This window comes from Propithecus coquereli, unplaced genomic scaffold, assembly GCF_000956105.1.
Source record: "Propithecus coquereli isolate 6110/MARCELLA unplaced genomic scaffold, Pcoq_1.0 Scaffold166, whole genome shotgun sequence".
Lineage (NCBI taxonomy): Eukaryota > Metazoa > Chordata > Mammalia > Primates > Indriidae > Propithecus > Propithecus coquereli.
Window position 1 is genome coordinate 2,708,234 of NW_012141191.1, and position 26,154 is coordinate 2,734,387.

The 26,154-nt window shown below is 44.1% G+C and overlaps 1 protein-coding gene across 1 annotated transcript in view; it reads left to right on the top strand.

The window, feature by feature from the left end:
* TRPM3 (transient receptor potential cation channel, subfamily M, member 3) overlaps window positions 1-26,154 on the top strand; it is a 338,389-nt gene that overhangs the window by 296,071 nt on the left and 16,164 nt on the right. The window contains exons 23-24 of the mRNA XM_012641622.1: window positions 24,513-24,663; window positions 24,785-24,984. Coding sequence (XP_012497076.1) covers window positions 24,513-24,663; window positions 24,785-24,984 — 351 coding nt within the window. The remainder of the gene's footprint in view (window positions 1-24,512; window positions 24,664-24,784; window positions 24,985-26,154) is intronic.

Sequence of the window (26,154 nt, forward strand, 5' to 3'; positions counted from 1 at the left end):
TTCTTGTGACCACAAAACAATCTCCCACAGTTAAGGTCTGCCTCACTGGTTCTCATCCAGGGGCTCATCCCCAGCTTCTACCCAGCAAGGAGACATTTGGCTTTGCCAGGAAGTATTTTGGTCATCACAGCTTGGGGGATGCTAGCGGCATCTCGTGGCGGAGGCCGGGATGCTGCTAAACATCCTTCGAGGCACAGGGCAGCCTCTCCAAACAGAGACACCGCCGACCCAAAGTGTCAATGTGCTGAGTGTGAGGAAACCTGGCCTGCCAGAATCCAAAATTCAATTCCTTTTGTTGCTTCTCAGAGAAAAATGTCACAATGTAGTGCCCTTGACATGTAAAAAGTCCTAAAGGACAGATATGAAAAGGCCCCAAGTCCTCACACACTAAATCCAGGCACAGAGTGCCCCAGGTCCCCACTTAGCATCCCTTCCCGAGTCCCCCCGCATCTCCCTCTGCTCTGCTCGCTCTCTCCTCAGACCAAAGGCCGAGTTAGGGCATCGTGCAGTGATGGCATCTGAATGGTCAATGTGACAAATACCAACAGGTCCTGTCACGTGCTCTTGGGCACCAGTTTTGGATAGAATAAATCCAGCTGTCATTACTGTGAAGAGTGAGAAAGAATCCAGAGGCCTTCATCCATTCAGAATTCACAAGTATTTTGCTGATCCAAGTGAAATCTAGCAAACTACAAAACTTCCTTTCCAAGTTTGTATAGTCTTTGCTTTTTCCTTTTTCCTTCTTTTTTTTTTTTATGGAAAAGCATCATCATTCATCAACAAAGAAAGTGGTGGGAGTGATTTCAGACATCCTGGTGAATCAGTCCAGTCAATCCAGCTCATCAATGGGAATGAAACAGACTCAATAGTTGTATTTACTGACCAACTTAATGCCACTGGGCCAAATTCAAAACGATTTTTAAACATTCTCTGGAGCCAGTGTGTCTCCCCTGAGTAGACCATTGGCTAGCTTTACAAAATCCCAGTCCCTGTGGCAAAGGGATGAAATCTGTTGCATGCCCTTTTTAATATTCTGAACAAGGGCTTCAGAAGTAAAATGTCACTGTGAACTGAATGGTTACAGTACTGTTACAGGAAAGCCAGTTGCTGACAAGTACTTCAAAGTCACTTAGGCCACCTGAGGAACATAATGTTCAACCACCGAAGGAACTATATATGGTTCATGCGGTTCTATTCTACAGCAAGTAATTGAATATACAGGGCAGGGGACACCTCTCTCGAACAGGTCAGGCGCTGAAAGACTGGATTCTTTTCAGTGGATTTAAGATTATAAACCCTATCAGGAGTCTACATAAGATAGCCAAGTGCTGGAAATATCACTGCTTTTTGCAAAATGTACAGCAGTTGTACTTAAGCACATTGTATTGAATATACGGAGGCCTGAGTTCTCCATTAACTATCTGGTGTGTTACAAAGGCCGCGTCTTGGGTTTCTTGAGTTTCTTCTGACATTTCTAGGAAAAGGAAGTCAATTAACATTTGTTAAGATCCTATTACAGTGGCTGGCACCAGGCCAGGCACATGATACACTGTGACTCATTAGTCCCCATTTGCTGTTGATGTGCGTAAAGAGCAGAGGTGAAAGATCTTGCTTACAGCACACAGCCACGAAGTGCCAGAGGCTGCCCTAGAACCCAGACCCATCTAACTCCTGGGCCTGTGCTCTTAATTCCTGCGTTATAACAGAGGGCTGCTTCCATCTGATTCCAGAGACTTGCTCTTTTCTCTGCACCTCACTGTGGTACCTGGACCATATCATGCATTTATTGGCTTAGCAACCCCTTATCAAACACTCATTGGTCACTCAAGAGAAGGTGATAACAAAAGATGCGTTGGCATTCCATTCACAGTGGTTACCGTCTACTGGGGGGTGGAGCAGGAAGGAGAGAGACAATAGGTAAATAAATAAATGACATACTTTGGGGTGGTAAAAACATCCATGAAAAAAATAAATCCAACTAGTAGGATAGGAAGTTACCGGGATGAGGAGTTAAGGGTTCAATTTTATGTAGGATGGTCAGCGAAAGGCCTTGAAGAGATAACATTGAGTTGAAATGCAAAAAATGAAAATCGGTGTGACAAGAGCTGGGGAGAGAGCATTCCAGACAGAGAGAACAGCAAGGGCAAAAGACTTGTGGTAAGAATGATCTAGAAGTGTTTGACTAGGATCAAAAAGAATGCCAGTGTGACTAGTATTTAAGATCTACAGCAGCTAAAGTTGGTATAACATGTCATGGGTTTAAATATATGGCTTAATTTTAAATTAGGACTGGATTTAAGGACAAAATTAGCAACTCTGCAACTATTCAGGAAAGAGCACACCACCCTAGTAGGGTAGAGGGAGAGTAGAGAATCTCCCAGAAGCCAGTGGTTTCCAGCATCGGGAAGGGAGCTGCCTCCACTGTCCTGTCGGAACCATCCTGTGGCCTCCCAGAGGGTTTCTATGGCTCTGAGGTAGTGACACCTTGGATAGTCTCAGAAGCACCCACCATGGATGAATTAGACACTGTAGCATGAAAAATACATCATACCTCCCAAGAGGAGATTCATCTGTCTCGACAAATATGTCAAAATGGCATCCATCACAAAAACTGTGAGCATCTTAGTAATGCAAACAAAAATGTAGCATTTGCAAATCAGATATGGCCCATAGGTGGGTCAGAAAATTACAAATTGGGAAGAGGCAGCTAAAAAGTGTTAGTCCCAAGATGTGAGCAACACTGCACAGGATATAACATACTCAGGGGAAAAAAATCTTACAAAAGAGTTTGCTTTTGGAGGGCATCGTTAATCCAACTATCCAGCAGTTCATAGTTGCGGAGTGCCTGATGTGGATAGAGAACTCAGTTAAAAATGGTTTGAGATCCTTTTGTAGTTCATAAGCATGATGATTGGGTTTTCACATGCCTGTGTGAGATGTGCCTCCCTCAAACCTTGTTACGACGTCAGCACATTTCCTGTCTGACGTGGAATAAAAAGAAAAACAAAAAACAAAACAAAGAATGGTTTGAGTTAGTGGGACAGGGACAGCCCAGGACAGAGCCAAGAGTCAGACACCAAATTCTGGTTCTGTCATCTCTATTAACCAGGTGACCTTGCAGAAGTTACTGGAACTCTCTGTTCTTCAGTATTCTTAACAGATTGGGGACAGTAAGGAGGTCTGCCTTGGTGTGCCTCCCACGCAGGAACACTGCTAAGAAAAAGAACATTCCTTCCCAAATGAGTATGATATGCCCAAGAAATACAGGAGTTCATGCATGTTATTATTTATGACGAAGCTAAAATCTGCATTAATGTCAGGTTGTGATGTATTCAAAGAAAAATATTAATAAATAATAGCACTGGTGATACACAGATGTGCCAAATTAATGAAAGTGATACCCAAAGACCAAAGTTTGGGAAAGAGTGAAACAAAAGACACAATGTCAAGGGCTACTCGGAGATCAGATGTTATTGGTAATAACAGTGGAAGGATGAAGTGGAGGCACCTGTAGGGTTGAGCACACTAAAGCTGAAGTTTGCAATGCTGTTGTTTCTTCCAGACCCTTCCAGCAGAGAAGCCAGCTCCAGATAGAGGCAGGAGCCTTCACTAGTCCCCACAGTGGGGTGCCTTCTAGGTGCCTCTACTCCATCGTGTTCGTTCAAAGCCAAGCCCATTGAAACAACTAAGCCAAAACAAGCAGTCTCAAATAGCATGCTTCTCTCTCTCCATAGCAAAATAGAAGCAAGGTATTATGCTGCTGCTCCTCATGAAAAATCATGACTGTGTTTCCCTCACTGTGTCAGCCTTCCAGCCAGCCTGAAAGTCATTCTGGGCAGCTAACCCAATTATTCATCCATTCATGGATTCAGCGAATATTTGGAACTGACTCTGTACAGACACTATTGCTATGTACTGGGGGTTTAGTGATGAGTAAAACCAACGAAGCTCCTGCCTCCTTGGGAGCTCACAGCATAGTGGAGGCATCGGATATCAAACCCAGAATCACACAAATAAATACTTAATCATAAGCTCTGATGAGTTTGTGATCAAGAAATACAGAGTGCCACAAAAACATCCAGCCAGGAGACATACTGGGGACTCAGAGAAAGGCTCTCCGAGCAAGCGACTTTCAAGCCGAGCTATGCAGAATAAACAGGAGTTTGCCAGGTAAAAGGTAGGAGAAGAGCCCAGGGAGGGGAAATAGTCTGTGCCAAGGCCCTGAGGCAATAGGGAGGGTAACTCCTCCTTTCAGTAAGCGAGTGAAGACCAGCAGGGTGGACCCATAATGTGCGAGGGAGAAAATGATACGGAATAAAGCTGGAGAGGCAGATGAGGGCCAGCTTGTGCAAGGCCTTTAAAGGATTTAAATGATCTCCTACATTCCATGGGAAACCTAGGAAGGCTTTTGTGCAGGAATTGAGTTGGTGGTTGTGTTGGTGGTGGTGATGGTGTGTGTGTGTGCTTGTGTATGTGTGTGCATGTGACACGTGACATGAATCGCATGGTTTAACTTACATTTCAGCATCAATCCAAGGGGTACCAGTAGGTATTTTTGAGGGCTCAACACACACGATCCTGAAGATTAGGAGCTGGCAGGTTCAGTTTGCCCTAATGTTCTGGCTACGTGGACCTGAGCCCAGCTCCTGGCTGTGAGATAAAGTGACTGGACTTAAATTATACCAGTGGTAGCCTTAACTGGGACACAGCACGGCCCCCAGATTTTGGAAATTTTATCTTGGAAATTCGAGGGGTGTTTTTGCTGGCCCTCCCTGATTTGGGGGGGCACCACTGGCATTGAGTAGCCAGAGCCCAAGTCATGTGTGTGTCCTGCAGTGCACAGGACACTCCCACAGTGAAGCGTTGTTCTCCATCCACACAGCTTTCCAGTGTCCCAGCAGACATTCACATAGGTGAAAAACCTGCTTATAATTATCTGAGCCTAACTCCGTTTTACTTTTAAACGCGCAATATTTTTGCATGTTTTTAATAAGCCGTGAATTTTTCCAGGAATGAAACCACCATGAAAATTGAGGGAGAAGGTATTTTGTTTGCTTTGGAACTTTCCCATGGGTTGTTTGGCATCTCAGAAAATCAACTCACCAATGACAATGCCGCTCCTTGTATTTGAGCCTTATATTCTACTGCATTTGTGTCTGTGTTATCCATGGGAATTCTTCATTTAGGTGTAGGCATCTGACCACTTCACTATGGCTTGTGGAATAGTCGTGCCTGAGATTTTGTATATCAAAATAGATATTTTATTATAAATCATAGTCCTTTTATTTCTCCTGTATATTAAAACTAGGACCTCATATTGATTTTTCTGTGATTATGTGTACAGGTAAATTATACCATCTACAAATTTCATTTCAGAAGAGGAAAGGAGGCAGTAAAAATATTTATTGTGAAAAAGATGTGTTGGGTCTGATAAGATTGAAAACAACTGAACAAGCCTGATTAGTGCTTCCAAGTGCTGCAATTTTAGGAATCTAGCTACTTACTGTCTTTGGATGGTCTCTTGGTAACTTTAACATATGAGAATTCTCTGTAAAATTTTCTATTTGTTAAATGATGCAGAAAGTTATCAAGACTAATATCACCAGTGAGGAGTCATCTTGGTATAATTTACAGGCTACTATGATACAATGAGAACATCTCCTTTGTGATGTTCTTCCCAAAAACCCATTACCCTAGTTTAATCACAAGAAGAAAAACATAATCAAACCAACTCAAAATGAGTGACATTCTACAAAATATCTGACCAGTACTCCTCAAGACTGTCAATGTCATAAAAAACAAGGGGAGTCTGAGACACTGCCGCAAACCAGAGGAAACTAAGGAGACGTGATAATGAAATGCAACATGGTATCCGGGAAGACAGGAAGGATTTCAGTGGAAAACTAATGAAATTTGAAGCCAGTCCGGAGTTCAGTTAATAGTCATGTAAGAATAGTAATGCACAAATGTAAATTCTTAGTTTTGGCAAATGTACGATGGTTATGTAAGCCTTCGACATTGACACTGGCTAAGTAAGGGTTACACAGAACAGGAGGAATTCTCTATACTATCTCTGCAACTTTTCTGTCTAAAATCATTTAAGTTTTCTTAAAGTCTGGTTTTTTTTAAAAAAAAAAAAAGCATAGGAAAGCAATAGGAATCCCACATTTGAACATAACTTAAGGAATTTTTCTAAAGATACAAAATTACCATCACATGAAAAGACAATTAAAGGGGAAGAAACGTTGTATCTTGCCTGAGCTCTCATGCTCCAGGGTCAATATACAAAGAAGACAAGGACAACACGCAACCGCTGCCAGCTAACCTAAGGCGTCAGGTCCTCGGGGAGTACACAAATGCCAAGAGATGTGGCAGGCACGGAGGACACGGAGTGGGCGGCCAATCAGATGAACCAAGCCAGGCTATGAGGAGCAGAGGGACATAGCCAGCAACACAGAAAGGCAGATTGACAGAAGCAAAAAGGGATTAATAAACAGGCTATTCTTGGGAAAAGTTTCTCAGGCAGTGATGAGAGGTGAGGGTAATAAAAATAACAATAGCAAATACCTAAATAGCACTTTCTACATATCAAGCACTGTGATATATGTTTGACAGCTGCTAACTCGTGTAATCCCCACAATAATCCTGTCAGATAGGATTATTGCCCCTATGTGTAATGGGTAAGGAAACTGAAGCACAGAGAATATTACCTATGTATTATATGGAACCCTATGAAATTGCCATTTTTGTAAATCAACAGTGGTCTATTCTCCAAAAGTTCATGTAGTTCATATTTAACCTAATCAGTAACTTGCCTAAGGTACACAGCTATTTGAGAGGCGGAGCTGGACCCTGAACCCTGGCAGCTGGCTCAGAAGCCTGGGCTCTGAGCCTCCAAGCTATGGGGCCTCCCACAGAAGTGGTCAGGACTTACTGAGTGTTCCCTGCGTGGCAGGCACCGTGCTAAAGCCTTACGTGTATCAACAACTCATTTATCTTCATAACAGCACTCTTAAAGTATCCGTGATTATCACCTAATTTATAGCTGGAGAGACTAAGGCCTACGGAGCTTACATCAGCTGCCAAAGTTTACACAGCTAATATAAATGGCAGAGCTGAGGTCTGAACCCACCTCCGCTGGCTCCAGAGCCTGGGTCCTGTGTTCTCTGTCTCTTATGTGTTCGTAGGTCTGGCAGAATGTGGACTGAGACAAGCTTTTGCTGTAGATCAACAGTCTGGAGAGGAGAGACTTTTCCTGCCAAACCTCCAAACAGATGCTATGGGCTTTCCATTTGGTAGGACACACAGGGGAGACATTTTCTGGCCAGCCGAAAATGACTGATATTGTTATTCAGGTGGAATAGAACATTTACCTCATAATCTCTTCAAAAATAAGCAAGGTACATTCCAATTAATAAGGGTGAAAAAATAAAAAGTAAAAAATAAGTAAGCAAGGAAATGAAAGAGAGAAAGAAAGACAATAAAGTAAAAGGAAAGAAAAGGGAATGGGAGAGATTGGAAGATAGTCTATAAAAGGTATTTCAAGTATTCCCATCCTGGAGATATTTGGAATCAGTATTGTATTTTATTTGCAATTAAATAGCTTTTCCCTACCCTCAAATGATTCTCTGACCATCAATGGACATTCAGTACCTGGATCTGTTTTCTCCAGTAGTTAAGGGGTCATGTCATAACGGCCCAATATTCAATCTACTTAATTTAGCCCAAGATTCTCTCAGAGAGAAAAAAAATAGTGACTGTTGCTCTCTCAGAAAATCCACTTTTAAAAATATCATCTAATAAAAAGAACCCAAATTTTACTAAAGTACCAAGTATTAATAAATCTGAATTAGCAAAATAATATGAATTATAAAATTTAAAAATGCAATTCCATTATTTTTACATGTGTACAATATCTTAAGTTAGGCTAGCTATGGATTTCCCAGCAAGAAGATTCTACAAAAATACAGAGTCCCAGAGTCTAAAGTAACTCCAATCTTGAGCACAAAGTATTTCAGACTAACATACGCACACAAAGATGTAAGTAACCTTAAATTTATCTCTTTAAATCTCAAAATAGAGCAAATTAATTGCTCATGCACCAACATTCTGGGTCAGTTCCATGGAAACATACCTTAGACTGGAGATAGACCTAAACAAAGCAGAAGCAAAAATGCATCAATTAATCAATTACATGAAAAGAACGCTACAATGAAAATATTACTAGCACTGCTCTGCCCACCTGGCCCTGTATACCTGCCATTGTTATTAGAATTCTGTGAGAGCAAATCCATCTCTTGAATTTTGAAACCCATAAACATGATTGTGAACATCCATTTTTTTTTTTACTAAGTCTGAACTGGACACATGGGAACATCTTGATTGACCTCAGATGCTGACACATAGACTTCTACCAATTGATAAAAAATCCCTTTGCTTGATATTCCTAAACTCAACGTCTGGTTCCCGTTATGATCTGGGACCAGTTGGAGCAGTGCATATCCATGGCAACCGTTGATATTACTAGTTCTTTCAATCACCTAGTAACATGAAATAATAGGCCATTCTTTGTGACACACAGCAAAACAAGATTTTGTTTTGTTCATTGCTTGTATAAGCTTTATTTTATGCTTGTCCTTAACCTCTTCTTAACAGAGATCCTACTGCAAACCCAACCCTACTATGCTAAATGATGCTATCAGCCAGGGTATATGCAAATAGCTATGCTTAAGCAGGCTGCTTACTCTTGGGCCCACGTACACTATCTAGTGAAATGGAGAGGTCTCCGTTTCCATGGATTAAAAACAGACTCAGCACAAACAAGACCTGAAGAGGACTGATATTGAGCTTTGAGGCCATGGCATGAATCACCTTGTCCAACACACTATAAATGATACTTCCCAGCCTGAAATTGTTTATGCCCCTTCCAAAGAGTATCACTTTACTCATTTCCAAAGGAATTATCGGACAATAGTTAAAATGAAGACTGGACTTTTTAGTTTCTTTCATTATGTTTGTGGTGATAAGTTTTCCATTTACATAGAATGTATTGTCAACATAGAGGTGTTTCCAAAGTAAGCATGTTGGCCAAAATCACTTATGGTCAAACTTACCCTCAAAAGCCTTTAAAACATGGAAAGAGCATTACTTATAAAAGTCGTTATTTGAGAACAACTAACCCAAACAAAAGAATGGAACATAAAGAAAGTCTAAATGCAGAAATCTGGACATTCAAATCCTTCTGCCAGCTGAGTGCAATGGCTCATACCTGTAATCCCAGCACTTTGGGAGGTGAGACCCAACTCTACAAAAGAATGTAAAAATCAATCAGGTGTAGTGGCAGGTATTTATATATATAGTCCTAACTACTGGGAAGGCTGAGGCAGGAGGATTGCTTGAGCCCAGGAATTTGAGGTTGTAGTGAGCTATGATCATATACTGCACACTCCAACCTGGGCGACAGAGCAAGACTTCATCTCTAAAATAAAAAAATAAATAAAAAACCTTCTGCCTTTAAAATAACCTCGAACTCCTCAACATGAGAAATAGCACAATGTAGTGGTTGAGATGATGAAATCTTAAGTTTCAATCCAGGCTCTGGCTCTTACTAGCTGTGTACCTTGGACAAGGTACTTGCTTCTTTGTGCTTCGGTTTACTCATCTGTAAAATGGACATAACAGTGCCCACCTCATATTTTTTATGAGTTGATATTTACAAAGTATGTAGAACAATGCCCCTGGAATATAGCAAGTGTTTAATATGTGTTTCTGAAACAAAAATTTTGAAAAGTAAATGAATGGGTCAGAAATTCTAGTGTTTCCTGTAGGATTTATGTCTTAAAGAGCAGCCTCTATAACCTTAATACCCTTTGTAAAATGTGTTTGTTGTTATGATGATCAAATGAAATACTACATCTGAGAAAGCACCTGGCAGAAAACCGGATGTGTCCATCTCTAGGATGGTTGTAATCAAAAGTGTTTTCTAGATAATTATAAATGCTTGCTGTGCTCGAGCTCGAAATTTCTTTTATCAGATCCATATCAACCCTGTTCTTTGAAAGAGAAAAACTTGGTCATCTGCCTCATATTTGTGCATTCTGGTACATCCTATTGTGGTCCCAGTGAACAATTACCACTCTCATTCCACTGGACGCCTTAAGTAGAATTGCATTTTACCCATAGATTTGATTGTAGTCAGTTCACACATGTAATGCATGCATGAGGTTACTCCCCTGTATCTGGTTAGTAAATTTAAAAGTCAAGCTGGACTTGACCGCATAACTTTCTTCTAGCTCTTTGCTCCTCTCTGTTCTCTCTCTCTCCTGTATGTATGTGCATGTCTGATGTGTGTGTGTTTGCATGTATTTGCATGACCTTGAGAATGCAGCGCAGAGCCTGAACATTGGCTGTCCCGTCTTCACTAACTAGTTACACAAGATATAGAGAAAAGAAAACAGAACATTCTTTTATAAACTCCCCAGGTTTGCTCCCCAAGTTTGCACGAATACTGATGTGTCAGAGCCCAGCAAACAGCTTTTGTTTCACAATTAGGCAAGGGATGTCAGTGGGAAAAGCCCAACTTGTTTTCTTTCTATATAGGACTCAGAAACTAGCCAATTTTTATACTGCTTATGGTTTCGTTTTGGGATTTTCCCACAGGTCTATTCACACCAACTTGGCCAAAGGAAATGCCACTCACAGCATTGTTCAGAGTGGCACTACATGAAGCATCAGCTTATTAAAAATGTGACAGCCATATTTTAAAAAGAGAAATGTAGGTCAGCTTTCACATGTCACTAGTTTGTACTCTGGAGTATTTGTGCAATGGCAAAGTGAAGCCATCTTATTTTCAAATACTCTAATGAATATGATCAACTGAGTTGATCTTTGGGTGTGTGTGTGTGTGCGTGTGTGTGTTTCCAGACCAAAAACAAAAATTCAGATTTTCTGCAAACCATCTATTTCACTTAAAAAAAAACAAAAGTAGCAACGTTCCTGTCTTCATGAAGAAGGAAAATGAGAATTTAAATCTACCCTTTCTCTTCACATACTTTATGATGCATATGCACACTGTTGAGTAAAAGTGGCCAGAAAACGTTCAGACTAACTGCTGGCTATAGCTTGGGGTCGGGATTCCTGCCTCGAAAAAGGTAAAGGTGCTTAAGGGATGGAGGATTTGGCCTGTACCTAAGCTTATTGTTCTCGGACACAGCAGGTGCAGTGAACTATTTGTGCTAAGCAGCAACCACTAAGCAGTTTAGCTGCAGTGAGAAAAGCTGGGTTTGTGCTCTGATGTCATCGATAAGAACCTTGCTCCCTCTCCCAAGCCTCATACTGTGAGGTTTTCATCTACCTATAAAAGTTGATTTTGCTCAAATCAGATTAGCAACCAGCTTTCCCCCAGCAGACTGCTGTGTGGCCAATAAAGGCAGGACGGCTGTGTGCGGGGGCGGGCTCGAAAGAAAACCTGAGCTTGGGCACCCACTGCCATTAGCGCTCCTTTCCTCAGGGGAGGGGGACGTGAAAAGCAGTCTGCACAGGACCGAGATTGAGCCGCCTTCGGTTCTCCCACCTGGGGACAGGGGCTGTGCCCCCTTCCATTTAAGGACATTGCAGACCTATCGGGAAAAATAGAAGTAATGAAGCAAGGGCTTTCTTAGTACATGAGAAACCATCAGGCAGGAGACGGACTGAATGAAGAGGAGATACTCAGTTTCTTTAATAAACCAGTAAAGGATTACAAGAAATAATAGTGCCTTATGGATGGAAGCTTATTTCTGCGGAGCCTAATTGGATGGTCTCAAGTCCTTCCCAAGCTCTCCCCGCCCTTTCCTCTCCAGCCCCTCCCCCGCGTTGTTTCAGAGGGGACTTGCGGGCATTCACAGGACACAGCAGGCAGCTTCTGCCTCTGGGCCTCTGCCCGGCAGGACCCACTGCCTAGAGCACGCTTCCCCCACCGAGCCTCTAGGCCAATTCCCTCATCCGAGACTGGGATCTTTGTTCACATCTTGCCTCCTTGATGTGACCTCCAGCACCCCCTTCCTGCCCCCCGATCCTTCTTACCCTGTGCTCTACTCTTTATTTGCTCCCATGGCACTTATCACCTCCTGACAGCTCCCTTAGCTTGCTTGTTTATGATGCTGTCGTCAATTTTCAGTCCACCCACCGCCAGCACCACCATCCCTTCCCCGGCGTACACTGTCTAAGGGCAGGGAGCTCTGATGCTTCGCCCACTGCTGTATCCTGAGCACTTAGAGCAGTGCCTGGCACATAGCAGGGGCTCCACAAATGCTTGCTGCCGAGCGACGAGGGGAGCTGGGCACGTGTCAGCAGCACTCTTAACATTGTTTCTGTTATCATTATTACCTCAGGCTTAGAGGTAAGGACACCTAGAGGTAAGGGGCTCAGACACATCAGTGGACCTACCCAATAGCACATAGATGGCAAAGTGCCAGATCTAGGTCTCAAACTGAACCCATCCAAGGTTGGTGCCTGTGTCTAGTGACTTCAAGGAATAACAAGGTGGATCAGCTGCAGGCAGCTACCAAAACAGGAAACGCAGGATAATGTAATTACTTAAAATATTCAAACCATGGTGAACAGCCAAATGCCCTTCCCATCCTTTCCCTCTTTCTGTGCCCCCCACCCCACTTCCCCACTTGATCGGCATCTGAGTTTATTATTTTTTAACAGGTAAATCTGTCAAGGTGAAAATGTTTATTTGTTTTATTTTCGTTGATGGATGTCAGTGTTGCTCTGGGAAAGAAAATATTGTTAGTCCGCTGTACAGGGTGCACTGTCACCCAGCTATTTCTCTGTAATAGCGGTGTTCATAGTCAGCATGCAGGTGGACTCATTTTCACAACATGAGAGCCAACAGCCTCTTAGGTTCCAGGCAGAACATGGACTGCGTATTATCTGGAGTCTTTGCTGTTGGAGGAGCATCAGTTGAAGTGAGAAAAACTCGAGTTTTAACAGTAAACAGAGAAGAGTGGGCAGGGAGAACAGAGCTTGGGATCCGGAGGGCAGTGAGGGAAGAGGGGCACAGAGAGGGAAGTGCCCACAGATCACACAGATCACAGCTGGGCTCGTGAGCGGTGAGCACAAATGGGTTTCTTGCATTGTCACTTACCAGGGGATTTGTAATAATGTCAGTGAGGACTTGTGTTTGCTCATATTTGTGTTCCTGAATATTAGGGGCCACATTCATGGTTTCTGTAGAAGCCATATAACCCCTTGGGCACAATCCAATGGGAGTTGATGAGAGTTGTGGATTAGTACTTTGGAGGTGGTACAGCTTTGTGTCCCCTGATGTGTGTCCACACATAGATATGCACTCCAGCTCACTGAACTGATCTTTCTAGACACAGAGAGCCCTGATGTGAGATTGCTGGTTTCTTTTTATTAGACAGCCCCCTGGCTCTTCCCTCTTCACATACCCTGAATACCTTAACTGTGCATGGGTTTCTGAAAAATCATAAATCCCATCTTAAGCAGAAACAGCAGGCACATTCCTTAGTATGCGACATGAGGCTAAGGTGGTGTGGGCCACAGGGAAAATCTTCCTCAATCAAGACAATGAGAATAGAATTAAGCTCGTGCCACTTGTGATGGAATGGGCACCTCCCCCTGCCCTCGTAGCTCTGACAGGTGTATTGTTGCAACTTGAAGAGCTGTGATGAGAACACCACAGTCAGGAATTACAAGGAGGTGGACAGCAGCACAAGAATCTGGAAGAGTGCATTATTTATTTGATGTTTTCTCTGCAAATTTTTTTGTTGTTTTTGGTTTGAAGAAGAAAATAGCTTATCTATTCCTATGCAGTTTAGGCAGATATCAAAAGGAATGTGTAATGATGATGATGAAGCAAACCCACAATAAACTTGTGAGTTAAACAGTTTTTATTTCCAACCTCTCAAGCCTTCTCTGAGATGCCTCCTCTGTTCTCAGTCACCCGCCCCCCACCCAGCCCCATCCCCAGCATTCCCAGAGCTCTAGGTCTCTGCCCCCTCTGATGAAAGCACTCGGCAAAGAAGCTGCTTCTAAGGTGTTAGTAACAGTGTCCTCAACTAGAGAAAAATGTTGATTGCAAGAAAACAAAGCCACTCAAATTAGGTTAAAGAAAGACTATAAGCATCTAAGAGGAAACCACAGAGGCATTCAAAGACAGAAAACAAAGCATGACGTGAGCTGACTGGGAACAAAACTGGAAGTGGTTTTGGAAAGTCAGAATCTCAAGACACAACCATGCACATCTGCTTTCCTCTCTACCTCACTCCAGCCTCTATCAATCGTTCTCTCTTGTCATCTCTCCCTTCCTCCCCCTCCCTCTCTCAGAGGGCTTCCTTTACTTTTATGTGAGCCCTGGCTTTATAGGGTCTTCAAATTAAGTACCTGCCATCATCTAACTAAAGACTCTGCACTTCAGTTTTATCTCTAAAGACAGAGTCATTCAGGGAACTCGCTCCTCCTTGGGCAATGATGGGATCTGCTCCAATCAGCTGTGGCCTGAATTGGGTGGAAGGGGAGGTGAAGAAAAGTAAAAAGGGGCTTTGTTCACCTGAAGGACATAGGGCTGCCTCTTCCAGCTGTGAAAGCAAGGGGAATTGAGCGTGTGCAGCAGGTAACTACTGACACAATCATGCTGTAGAACAAACCACTCCAGAACCCAGTGGCTTAAAGCTATAAGCATGTATTGAGCTCACAGGGCTGTGGGTTGTCTGGATGGTTCTTCTGGGCTTGGCTGGGCTCGATCCCATGCCAGGGGTCAGCTGGCTATCAGCTGTTCCAGGACAGCCTCCTCTCAGACAACACAAGCAATGGGGAGCCAAGGTTCCACGTGTTTCATGCCCCAGCAGGCCAGCTCAGGCATGTCTCGCACGGTGACGGCTGAAGTGGAAAAGCAGAAACAAAAACACTCAAAGGTTTTTCCAAAGTTCTGTATGGGTCACATTTGCTAACATCCCATTGGCCAAAGCAACCCACATGGCCAAACTTAGAATCAAGGGTCAAGAAAATAGACTCCACCTGATGAGTGAGTGAAACTCTAAAATTACACAGCAAAGGAGCTTGGATACGGGGAGGGGAGAGAAATTGTGGCTATTACTGCCATCAATCTGCTACATCATGGCAGCAAACTCACTGACATGTACAGCAGACCAGGATAGATATATCTTCTTCCCCAGCAAGATTGGCACAAAATCTTTCTGATACTAACTCCTGATACAAAATAAGGAACTACCAAGGTTCGAATTTTGGAGAGCTCTTCAAATAAATGACAATTTTGTCTCTAGGTAAAACTAGACACATAGGATAGCAAGAATAGAGAACCAAGGTAACAGAGGGAATCAAATTCTCTCTCCTTCTCTTCTAGAACACACCATCCCACCCCACCTGCCAACATACAGCATGCTAAGGCTTGTGACATCCTATTTTCTAATTCACTGGATTTAAAAATGAGACATTCAATCTAACAGTATGTTCTGAATAGTTCAAAGCTGAAACTCTGTGCAAATAGTAGGTGGGCCACAAGCTAAGATGGCCCTGAAGAGTCAGAGGCTACGTCCTTGGTCTCCTCTGCTTCCCAGGTAGTGGCTGGATTCTATTTCATGCAGTGAGGCCAAGTTATTTGTTTGCTTCTCTTCCAGGGGTGGAAAGAATAAGGCTTCTACAAATGGCTACAATTAGTTCCTGGGATAGATGATTCATTTTGGGAATTATTCAAATCTTTTGCTCCTCTTCATGGTATATGAGGAATAGATGGAGTTTAGAGATCATCTAATCCAGCATTTCCCAACCTTTAGTCAGTCACATACCCTCGTTCACTATTTTGTTACCTCTGTTCTACTCTTTAATATTTTTAGTTAAATCGACTCATTTTTTTAAAACTCAGTTTATTCAAAAATTTTATGTTATGGCCATAAGTTGCAAATCAGTATCATTTGACATAAAAAGGAGATAACCATAAAATAAACAGCATGAAAACACTACATTATTATGAAATTCTAGCCAGTGCTTAAACCTTCAGCCTGCCCTTACTTTCCTAAAAAGGGGATTTAGCAAATGTGAAGAAAGTGTCAAAGAGATAGTATGCCCAAACTGACCCCTTCTCCTTGATGAAGTCAGGAAGATCGAAAGCGGCTTGACAAGGTCATCACTTTCTTACTATCTAGCTCAATGCTATGTCATGCCCTGTTTCTGTATCCTAAACTCGTCTTGGACTTCCTGAGCTGTGTGTGTTGCACTGTAGGGAACATCAATATGGCAGCTCTCATGATTCACAGATGGAGGAACCAAGGCCTCCTACCAATTTATAGTGGTTGCCTTTGTACCATGTCACTACCAGTTAGCATCGTACCCAGCATTTGTGTCAGGCAAAGGAAAGAAGTAAAGCGGGCAGCTGGTGCATGGTGCTTGCCTGGTTTTCAGTTACTCCCGTTCTTCCTGTCCATTACCAGAGGACATCAGTTGTCACCTACTGAAAGAAACAGAGAAGGCCTCATGCTTTCGCAGAGAAAACTTCTGCCTGGATCCACCACAATCTACCACCCTCAGCCAAAGAAACTTCTAGAAAAATGTAGCCATACAAAAGGTGGTATCTCCAGTTGTGTTGCCAAGGAAAGCGTCATCATGTCAGGAAAAGGCCAAAGAGCAGAGTTATCTAAATGGAATTCCCCCTCGAAGTAAGCCACAGCAGCGGTGCCCGTGGCAGTCTAAATTCTCCCTGGCAAACTGTTTGGATTGTCAAAAGGAGGCAGAGAAATCCTCTTTGTCTCGTTATCTTTTCAAGATGGATTTTTAGTTGAAAATTCTCTCTTTAAAAAAAAAAAATAGGATAAATGTCGTCAGATATTCAACTAAGATCTTTATTCCATTGCCTGTGATTTTGAATAAGCTTTTGAGATGTTTCTTCAGACAGGGGAGGGGTCGTCTTCAAGAAATATCCTTCTTCATCATATTTTTAAGGATGATGCTGATTATATCAAACATTGGCTGGTGTTCATTTTAAATTTCTCTTTTGAAAACAAAGTGGTGTGCACATTAAGTAAATGAACATTTCTTTTCTCGGCATATCATAGGATGAAATCAAAAGGGCAAGCGTCTCATTCTTTGGGACAGAGGGACCCACGCCTAATACCTGTTACATGAACCTAATTTCTTTCTCCACACTCTGAACTTTAAAGTGTTCCATAGACTTGTTACTTCATCTGAACTGCTCAGGGCAAGTTGTTTGTGTTGACGGGAACAAGAAAAAATCAGGCGTCTGATGAACTGTTTCTGCATGTGTCCATAATTGAGAGATTCCTCTCAACCCCATGTTGGCTCTTTCCTCAGGGGGACAGAGAAAGGGGACTTAGTGGTTCAGCAGGCTTGTTTGACATCCTGATTCTGTTCTTCCTGCGTCTGACATAGTGACAGAGATAGTAGGGCGTCTGAGCCTCAGTTCTTCATCTGTGAAGTGGGGATAACAACATCTATCATGTCGAGATACTGTAAAGACTAAAATGAGTGATATAAGTAAAGCTCCTAGCACAGGGCTTTGCACTGAAGTATGCAGTAGGGGTCACTAGTATCGTTACACTGGCCAGACCACGTGAGGTAGAGTGGAAGACACACAGACTGGCAGGTCAGAGAGAGGGTGGCGCCCGTTTCTGCTTCGTTTATAATTGCATCTCCAGTGCCAATTGCCACTGGCATGTAGCGAGAACTCAGTATTTTTTGGACAAATGGAATGGTTCTGGTATTATCCCTTAGTAGCTGTGTGATGTTGGGTAAGGTGTTCCACCCCTCAGTGCATGTTTCTTCAGTTGTAAAACAAAGACGATACATTTCTTATGGACTTGGTGGGAAGCTCAAACGCAATGGCCAAATGTAAAGTGCCCAGCAGGGAGGTTGGCACTTAACATGCTTTCCTCAGCTGTTTATTCCAAATCTCCACTCTTCTTCACATTGGAGGATCCAAGACAAAGGAAAAACTAGGGTCAACATTTTCTGGAGAAGCACTGTTTTTAAAGCTACCTTTTAATACAGGCAGTGGGCAGGGTCCTGGGGCCCAGGGTGTATGTGGGAGAAGTCCACAGCCCTCTCAGGACAGTCCCTGGTCAGAAGTGTCAGCATCTCAGATAAGCAGGATTTTGACCCTTTTTGGCTCCTGGGCAACTGTGAGGTGGTACAGGTTGGGTATCGCCAGGCCACGTGGGCTTGAGGAGGATCCGGAAGAGAGGGACAGAGATATCTTCCACCCCAGCCCTCACATTCGCATTCTAAAGGGGCTAAGAGAAAGGCCCCATCTCTTGTGTCAACTTCAGTCGCTTGGTTGTGCTATCAGAATTTTATCTTGAGAAAGATTCTGAGGTCACATCTTGGCTCAAAGGGAAAAAAATATCAGGATTAACGGGCAGTGCCTGCCACGGATGCAAGGTGGGGTGTTGCGGCTGGTTTGCCACAGAGATTTACACGGCAGCACCCAGAGGGAGATTGTCTATAGCCTTTGCCAAAGACCAGGCATATTGCTTTAACCTTGGCAATTGCCAAAGAGCAAAAACGAACAAAATCTATTTTTTCCCTCTGTCAGTTTTTTTCTCTCACAGGAGCCTATATCAGCAAGTCGTACTGGCACTTGATGAGGTCTTGAAGTCAACAGGAAAATGGAGCAGGTGTAACTCTTACAGAAATGCCTGACGGTGTAGGCCACGTGTATAGGGTGGGGAACTCCTGCCTGCATCCATGAAGCAAATATTTATCAAGCACCTATTATGTGCCAGACATGTTCTGGAAACTATTTTGTTTAGTGAGCAAAAGAGACAAAAATCCTGACCCGTCAGGCTTATATTCTAGTAAGGGATGCTGCTTATTATGCTGTTGTTATTATGAAAGCTTATTTGTGAAACAAATTCCAACCCTTGGAAGGCTGCACTCCAAAAGCTCCACAACATGTACAGGGAGGGCTTTCTTACCATCATCCACATAATTGGGCCAGATTGTGCCTGCACAGCCTATCAGTTTGTTCCAGAGCCCAATCATCCATTTCTACTTATGAATGCATAATTAGCACAAATAGTACTTCCAGCTTCCTGCCATGCAATGTGTCACTGTGACCCCCATCAATAAACCACGGGGAATCCAAACCTCCAAATGTTTGATCCTTTCTAATTTGGCCACAACTGCATAGATGTAGGGTTCCCACTCTGTACCTGCACCCCACCTTGAGGCTCCGTGGCTTAGTCTATCTATGACTAGCTTCTAGAATGAGTTTTCTTCACTTTAGGGATAGCTGGCTGTGTCTGGATGCCTGACCAAAGTTTCCCAACTGTATGTGCCCTACTGATTAGATAATAGGTCAAATCTGTAGCAATAGTTTCTGAGTCAGAGACCCCAGTTGGACAAAACTGAGCTGTATCAGTGTGAGCTCTTCAGTTATTTTATGATTTGGGGAAGAAAGGGAGCAACAGTGGCCTCTGGCTCCTGAAACTCTGACACTCATTCGGCCTTGGTTTCAGGTCACGTTAAACGTCCCAGGTTCCTCCTTCCAATCATCTATGTTATTCCAAAACTCCAAATGCAGTCTCTTAGGAGTGAGGTGCCCAGAATATGAACATCTGTTATTACTGGCCTGTGGACAGGGGCTAGAGGTTGGGGAGTGGGGGTGTGACTGTATAGTCAGGACTAATTGCAAGGGACAGAAACCCAATTCAAATTAACTTAAGATAAAAAGGAGTTTTATGGTTTGTGTGATATAACTGGAAAGCACTGGTTTTAGGCATGGCTGGTTCAGGAAGCAATTTCTCTTCTCTGCGATTGAGTCAGTCTTGAGCAGGTCCTCTCCACTTGGTAACCTTACATTGCATTGTAAAAAGAGAGTTTCTCCTTTTTTTTCTTTTTTTTTTGAGGCAGGGTCTTGGTCTGTTGCCTGGGCCATAGTGCAGTGGCATCATCATAGTTCACTGCAACCTCAAACTCCTGGGCTCAAGTGATCCTCATGCCTCAGCCTCTCGAGTAGCTGAGATTACAGGCACCTACCACTAATTTGAGAGCTTCTCTTCTATATTAGTTCCAGCAAAAGTCCCAAGGCTGATGCTCAATGACCCTGATTGGTCAGGCTTGGATCACACATCCATCCCTAAGCCAATCACTGCAATCAGGATAAAACACAGTGATCAATCTTCTCTTAGATACGGAATTGGAGTTCATTTCACCCAAACTTCATGGACTGAGAGTGGAAGAGGGGTGGTTTCAGAAAGGAAAATCAGGATGGGGAAATATATACTAGGCAGGTGGAACCAGCCAACATCCACTAGAGGGACTCTGCATTGTCACCAAGTAAAGAGGGAGATGGCAACATGCCACTTGGTATGAGGTGGCAGTGACTATCCATTTATGAGGTGTGTCCAGAAAATATCCAGCCATCATTAACATAATGAGAATGGTTACATGGCTGGATATTTTCCAGACAGATGTCATACTTCTTACAAGGAGCTGGGAGGAAAACCACCCAAATGTCAGGTCCCCAAAGCAGGGAAGGAGGAGGCATAGTAGAAACCATCAGCCCACATGCCCCTAAACATCCACCCATGTGCCATCTTGAGGGCCTGTCCCTGGGGCATTTCCCTGGGAACATGAGCCCCCAGATACCGGTGTCATATGATAATCCAGATAATTTTCTCTCCATCCCGAAATCTGCTGCTTGTCAGGGCTTTAAGGCACCAGTTCATCTTCATCAGTGGTAGACATCTGTAAGTTTGAGTCATAGCACTTTCTAGTGCAAATAACTACCCAGAACAGGGATGCCATTAGGAGCCATTAATTATAGAGCAATGTTTTGCACTAACTGCTGCATATAATGTTCATTGCTTTTTTGCTGATATTACCAAAGGAAGGCTGTTTCTTAATGATTCACTTTTATTACCATTATCTCTGTCTCAGGGATCGCCTAATTCGTTTATACTGCCCTTGTTGCTCTAGATCCAAACGGTGCTCCTCAGGCTAGTCCTGACCATCGACTGTTGTGTGGCCAGGCTGGAGAGACTACAGCCGTTCAAACAACAGTGCTTCCTCAGAACCCCATCCCAACTCGCATCACACGACGATGCAATGTTCTGTTCCCTTTCTGTCCCCCCTCCTGAACTGTGAGTTCCTTAACAACAGGACACGTCTCTGATTCCCAATATGCCCTGTACTCAGCATATTGCAACCACTCAATAAATGCTTGTAGAATAAGTGCTGTGCTTAGTGACTGCAAAACAAAGAGGAATAAAACATAGTCCCTAACCCTGAGAAGCTTCAAGTCTATTAATTATGAAAATAACAATACTAACAATGACATCAGCTAATGCTAATTGAGTGCTGTGTGCTAGACACTGAACTACGTGCTTCGCATGCATTATCTCATGTAAAATGAACTTGACAGTACCATAGTATATACAATTACTAACCCCATTTCACAGATGAGGAAGCTGAAGTCTGCAAACAAAGCTGAAGTCAGATCATTTGAAAATGGTAGAGTCAGGGTTTGAATCCAGGTCTGCCTGATTATAAAGCATGTTCCTAACCACTGAATTAATACTATCTCTATAAAGGCTGGATGAGTAAAAGGTGGGGAAAGCTGGAATAAATTAATACCTCCCAAATCGGCAGGCAGTTCCCAGTGGCAATGCTGCCAACATCAAATCAAATCCTCAATAAAGGTATTAAGCTAGTCCAATACTTCAACTAGTCGGGGCCTTGGAGAAACTGAGCAGAGACCTAGAGATATGTTGATAGCACGCTCTGAAAGTTCATGCACATGGGCATGGATCACTTAAAACCAGCAAGCACCTACTGTTCTCCCTGGTTTCTTCTCTTTGCTGGGAATAGGGGCCAAAGTGGAGGAAGTGTCTGCATGGCCATCACTCAATATGAGATCAGAAAGAGCAAGATGAATGAGCTCTGCCTCTCACAAGTTTATTTTACATTCTTTCAGAATGGAGTCGAGAAATGGAGATCAGGGACCACATTTGTAGAGATTGTATAAGCTTTGTAATTTACCCTGAGCAGTTATGTCTGCTGCTTTTGTTGGCTTCCCCATAGAGATCTGAGCAGGAGGAAAGGGCAGACTAGAGGAGTGACCAGCCCCCAAGACAGGCCAGAAAGAAAGGGATAGAGTAGGTGGGGAGAGCTTCACAGAGGAGAGGAAAGCACAACAGTGCTTCCATGAGGCCTGCGGCCAAGTGGGTAGCAGAGACCTGGAAGTCTGGTTGAGCCCAGGGCAGGATTTCTGGAAAGGACCTAAGGAAGGAGCCAACAACCCCTCAGAGCTGGAATTATCATGCCTGTGCAGATGTGGGAAATGTCTGTTAGGGTTCAACAGCAAGACTGTGTCCCCATAATCTCCCGTATTCATTCAACATTAGTCATGTATGGATGCACAGGGAGGTGCCATGTGTATGTACTGAGCCAGGTGATGGGAAATCTTGAAGAGCAATTTCTCCGCTAGGGAGTCTTGTGTGGGATGCAGATGAGTAGATCAGCAATGGCAGTGCAGTGCGAGAGACCCCCAAAGGGGCCAGCAGAAGGTGCTCTGGGATCGTAAGGAAGATACCTACCGCAGTCCTGGCTGGAAGGGGTTAGAAATCAGAAAGCCAGGTGAGCATTAAAGAATGAGTAGGATTCACCTACTCAGGCGACACACGCAGGCGGGAGCAAGGTATCAGAGGGATATTTGGAAGCCAAAGAAAAAGCATGGTTCAAAATCAGGAAGTAAGAGAGAACATGGCATTTCTAGGAACTGCAAGGAACTCAGTCCAGTTTGTGCTCAGAACGAGGTGGGAAGTGGCAAGACATGGCACTGGGTCAGCCACCCTCAGAGTCAGGGGCCTCCATCACTGGGTGTTCCTTCCAAGGGAGGAAATGATCAGGGCCTCTTACAGTGCTCTCTTGAGTGTTTAGTGCCGCAACTGCCAATAACAAAAAACATTCCTGCTCCTCAAAAACACCTCATTCCAACATCCAGTCATCTGGTAGTCGGAACTAAAGGAAGCATTTTGGCCATCTTTTGCTAGCCATAAAAACAGTGTCTTGGTGTCCTAATGTTATTAAAACCCTCATAGGCTGAGAAGATGCATTTTGGGCTTCTGAGCATGTCAAAAATTACATAATTTTTCCAGCCTAATTTTGGCTCAGTGAGCTCCACCTTCATGGCAACTGAGAATTACCTGAGAAGTTTTAAAAGAAATGCCAGCGCCTGGGGCACCCTCAGAGATTCTGATTCATTTGTCTGGTGCCAAACTGGGCACCGGGATTTTTTTTAAAGCTCCCCAGGTGACCCCCCGGGCAGCCAGGGCTGAGAACCGCTGTGGCGTGTGCAGCCTAGCAACGGAAACTCAACTCGTGAGCAGGAAATGGACTCCCCTTGCCAGGTACCCCAGCTGAGTAGATTCTGGGTCAACTTTTCAAATCTTCCTGGCAGATCATCAGAGTAGCCTGTGACAACTGCCGACACCTCTTGGGGCTCCTCCCCACTCCCCGCCACCCCCTGTGACGGGTAGACACAAAGGACCCTGTTCCAAAGCCAACATGCGGGGCTGGAGAAGAGGGTGTACCTCACCTTCGCTTGGCGCCTAAGGGCACATCTGGCTCCTGGAGCCACATTGTGCAGTACTAAGAAGCTTTGTCAAGGATTTTTCCCCCTGCATTTACCCGGAAACTCCAAGCAGCCCTCATTAGCACATTACTCGAGCTCACCCAGTCCCACACATCACCTTCCTCCTCGCCCCCGCCTCCAGATTTTTTTTTCCCCTGTTTGCCCATTTTATCCACTGCAGTTGCGTTTTGTTCCCTTTGCCCTGAGAAGCACATTTTTGGAATGGAAATGCTGCTGGCGGGAAGCGGGTGGCTGCGGGCTCCGTGGTCCCGCTCCATCACCCCTCATTGCCCTCCTGGTGAAATCCCATCCATCAGGCGCACAGAGCGACAAACCCTCTAAATGCTTCCCAAGGCGCTGCCCTGTGTTGTTCCTTCTGCACTGAGACAGCAAATCATTAGCTCGGAGCTCCCAGGTTGTTTCTTGCAGCAATTAACAGCTGTCCTGGTGTTAATTCCCAATCAATAGCCCTGCCAGGCGCTGCTCTTACAGCTGTCAGCCTCCACAGCACATTTTGAAAGTAACTTGTGGGGTGGTGAGCCTCTCGGCAACTTGGGTGCTCCCAGGAAAGCCCTCACCAGGCTTCCGAAGGACACCAAGCGCCCCTCACCCAGGGTAGGGGCCAAGGGACAGGATGGGTGAGCAGGCAGCTCCACCACCTCTTCCAGTCGGATGACACCATGGGGAGACAGGCAGAACCCAGGCCCTCTGGCCCCTTGAGGTATTCATGAAGCTTTCATTTTTCAATCTCAGCTTGTTTGGAACTTTTTTCTGTTTGTTTGGAGATGGCTGTATTTTTCTTCCATCTAAAACCCTCATTCAAATCAGTCTTTTCTTTTTTTCCCAAATCGAATAGCCACGGTTTCTCATTGCATGCCTGTATTGCTTCCTCCAGCTCCCTGTGGACAGAATGAGACCCGAGAGGATGGCAAAATCATCCAACTGCCCCCCTGCAAGACAGGAGCTTGGATCGTGCCGGCCATCATGGCCTGCTACCTCCTGGTGGCTAACATCCTGCTCGTCAACCTCCTCATCGCTGTCTTCAAGTGAGTGGATCCTTCTTCAGAGCACGTGGGATGGACAGGGAGGCTGGGGGTGAAGGCGGGGTGTTGATGCTTCAGAAAACAGTGGATTTCCTCACTTGAGTCTCTCTGGTCTCTACTTTAGCAATACATTCTTCGAAGTAAAATCAATATCCAACCAAGTGTGGAAGTTCCAGAGGTATCAGCTCATCATGACCTTCCATGAAAGGCCAGTCCTGCCCCCGCCGCTCATCATCTTCAGCCACATGACCATGATCTTCCAGCACCTGTGCTGCCGATGGAGGAAACACGAGAGCGACCCGGACGAAAGGGACTATGGCCTGAGTAAGCTTCAGGCAGCAGCCCAGACCCCGCAAATCAGAAAGCCCTACCCCTTCCTCGAGGCAGTCACACAGGATCGCATGCCTACCGAGTTCCTCCTGCCTCCTGCAGACTGCACATGGCTCTGAAGATGTGGGGCAGGAGGGTTGCCGGGCAGGGTCTGCCTGCGTGAGAAACTGTGCTGGGAAAAAGACAATAGAGGCTGAAATTGAGCATTCTTAGCCTCTTCTTTCTTAGGAAGATAAAGCCAGTCTCTAGCAGGGCTGTTTTAGCACCTTCCTAAGTTCTGAGTTTCTTACTTTTCAGAGGTCCCCAAAATAGACCAACCATATTAATGTGTAGCCAATGCTACATCATACAGGGTGTCCCAAAAGTTGCCATACATAGGGAAAATGGGAAATTGTAGCTAAATGTACCTTTATTTACAAAATATTCATTACAAAATTTTACAGAATTTTTCCTTTTGGGATACCCTGAATATAATTCAAGCATCGTTGCATGAGTTGAGTTGTAGGTGACTAAGTTGATTTTCCATTATAATTTCCGGACCTATCATTATTTCAGGTCTTAAACATTTTCCTAAGCCTTAGGGGTTGTGCCTCATGGAGAAACCAGCCCTGCTTTCCATTATTCAAAAGATAAGACAGAAGACTCTCCACCATCCACCTTCTAGCCCAGGGTTTCTAAAATGAGGTTCTACTGGCATTGGGGTAGAACAATTCCTCATTGTGTAGGATTGTCCCACACATTGCAGGAGATTTAACAAATCCAGCCTCCACACATGAAACACCAGTAGTTTCTGCAGATTCCTAAATGCCTCTAGGGTACTGCCAGTGGAAACCAATGGGAACCTAGCCCCATACCAGCAAGCTACTGTGGTTTCTCAAAGCTTGTCAAATAGACCACATACATTAAATCCACTGAGCCTCTGAAATGGTGGCCCAGGAATCTAGCTCCCCCCATGTGATCAGTAGTACACCTAAGGTTTGAAACCAAAACCATTTAGTCAACTGCTTCTCTAAGTCTGTAGCTCTTAACCTCCCCACCACAGCAATGCCCAGCTTCTTTGTAGACATTAAAGTTGGAGAGTTGGAGAGAGTTGGAAATTCCAAAATTCACTGTTTCCATCTGAAACACAAATTCAGGCAAATAGAAAGCTTGGAGTGGGGGAAG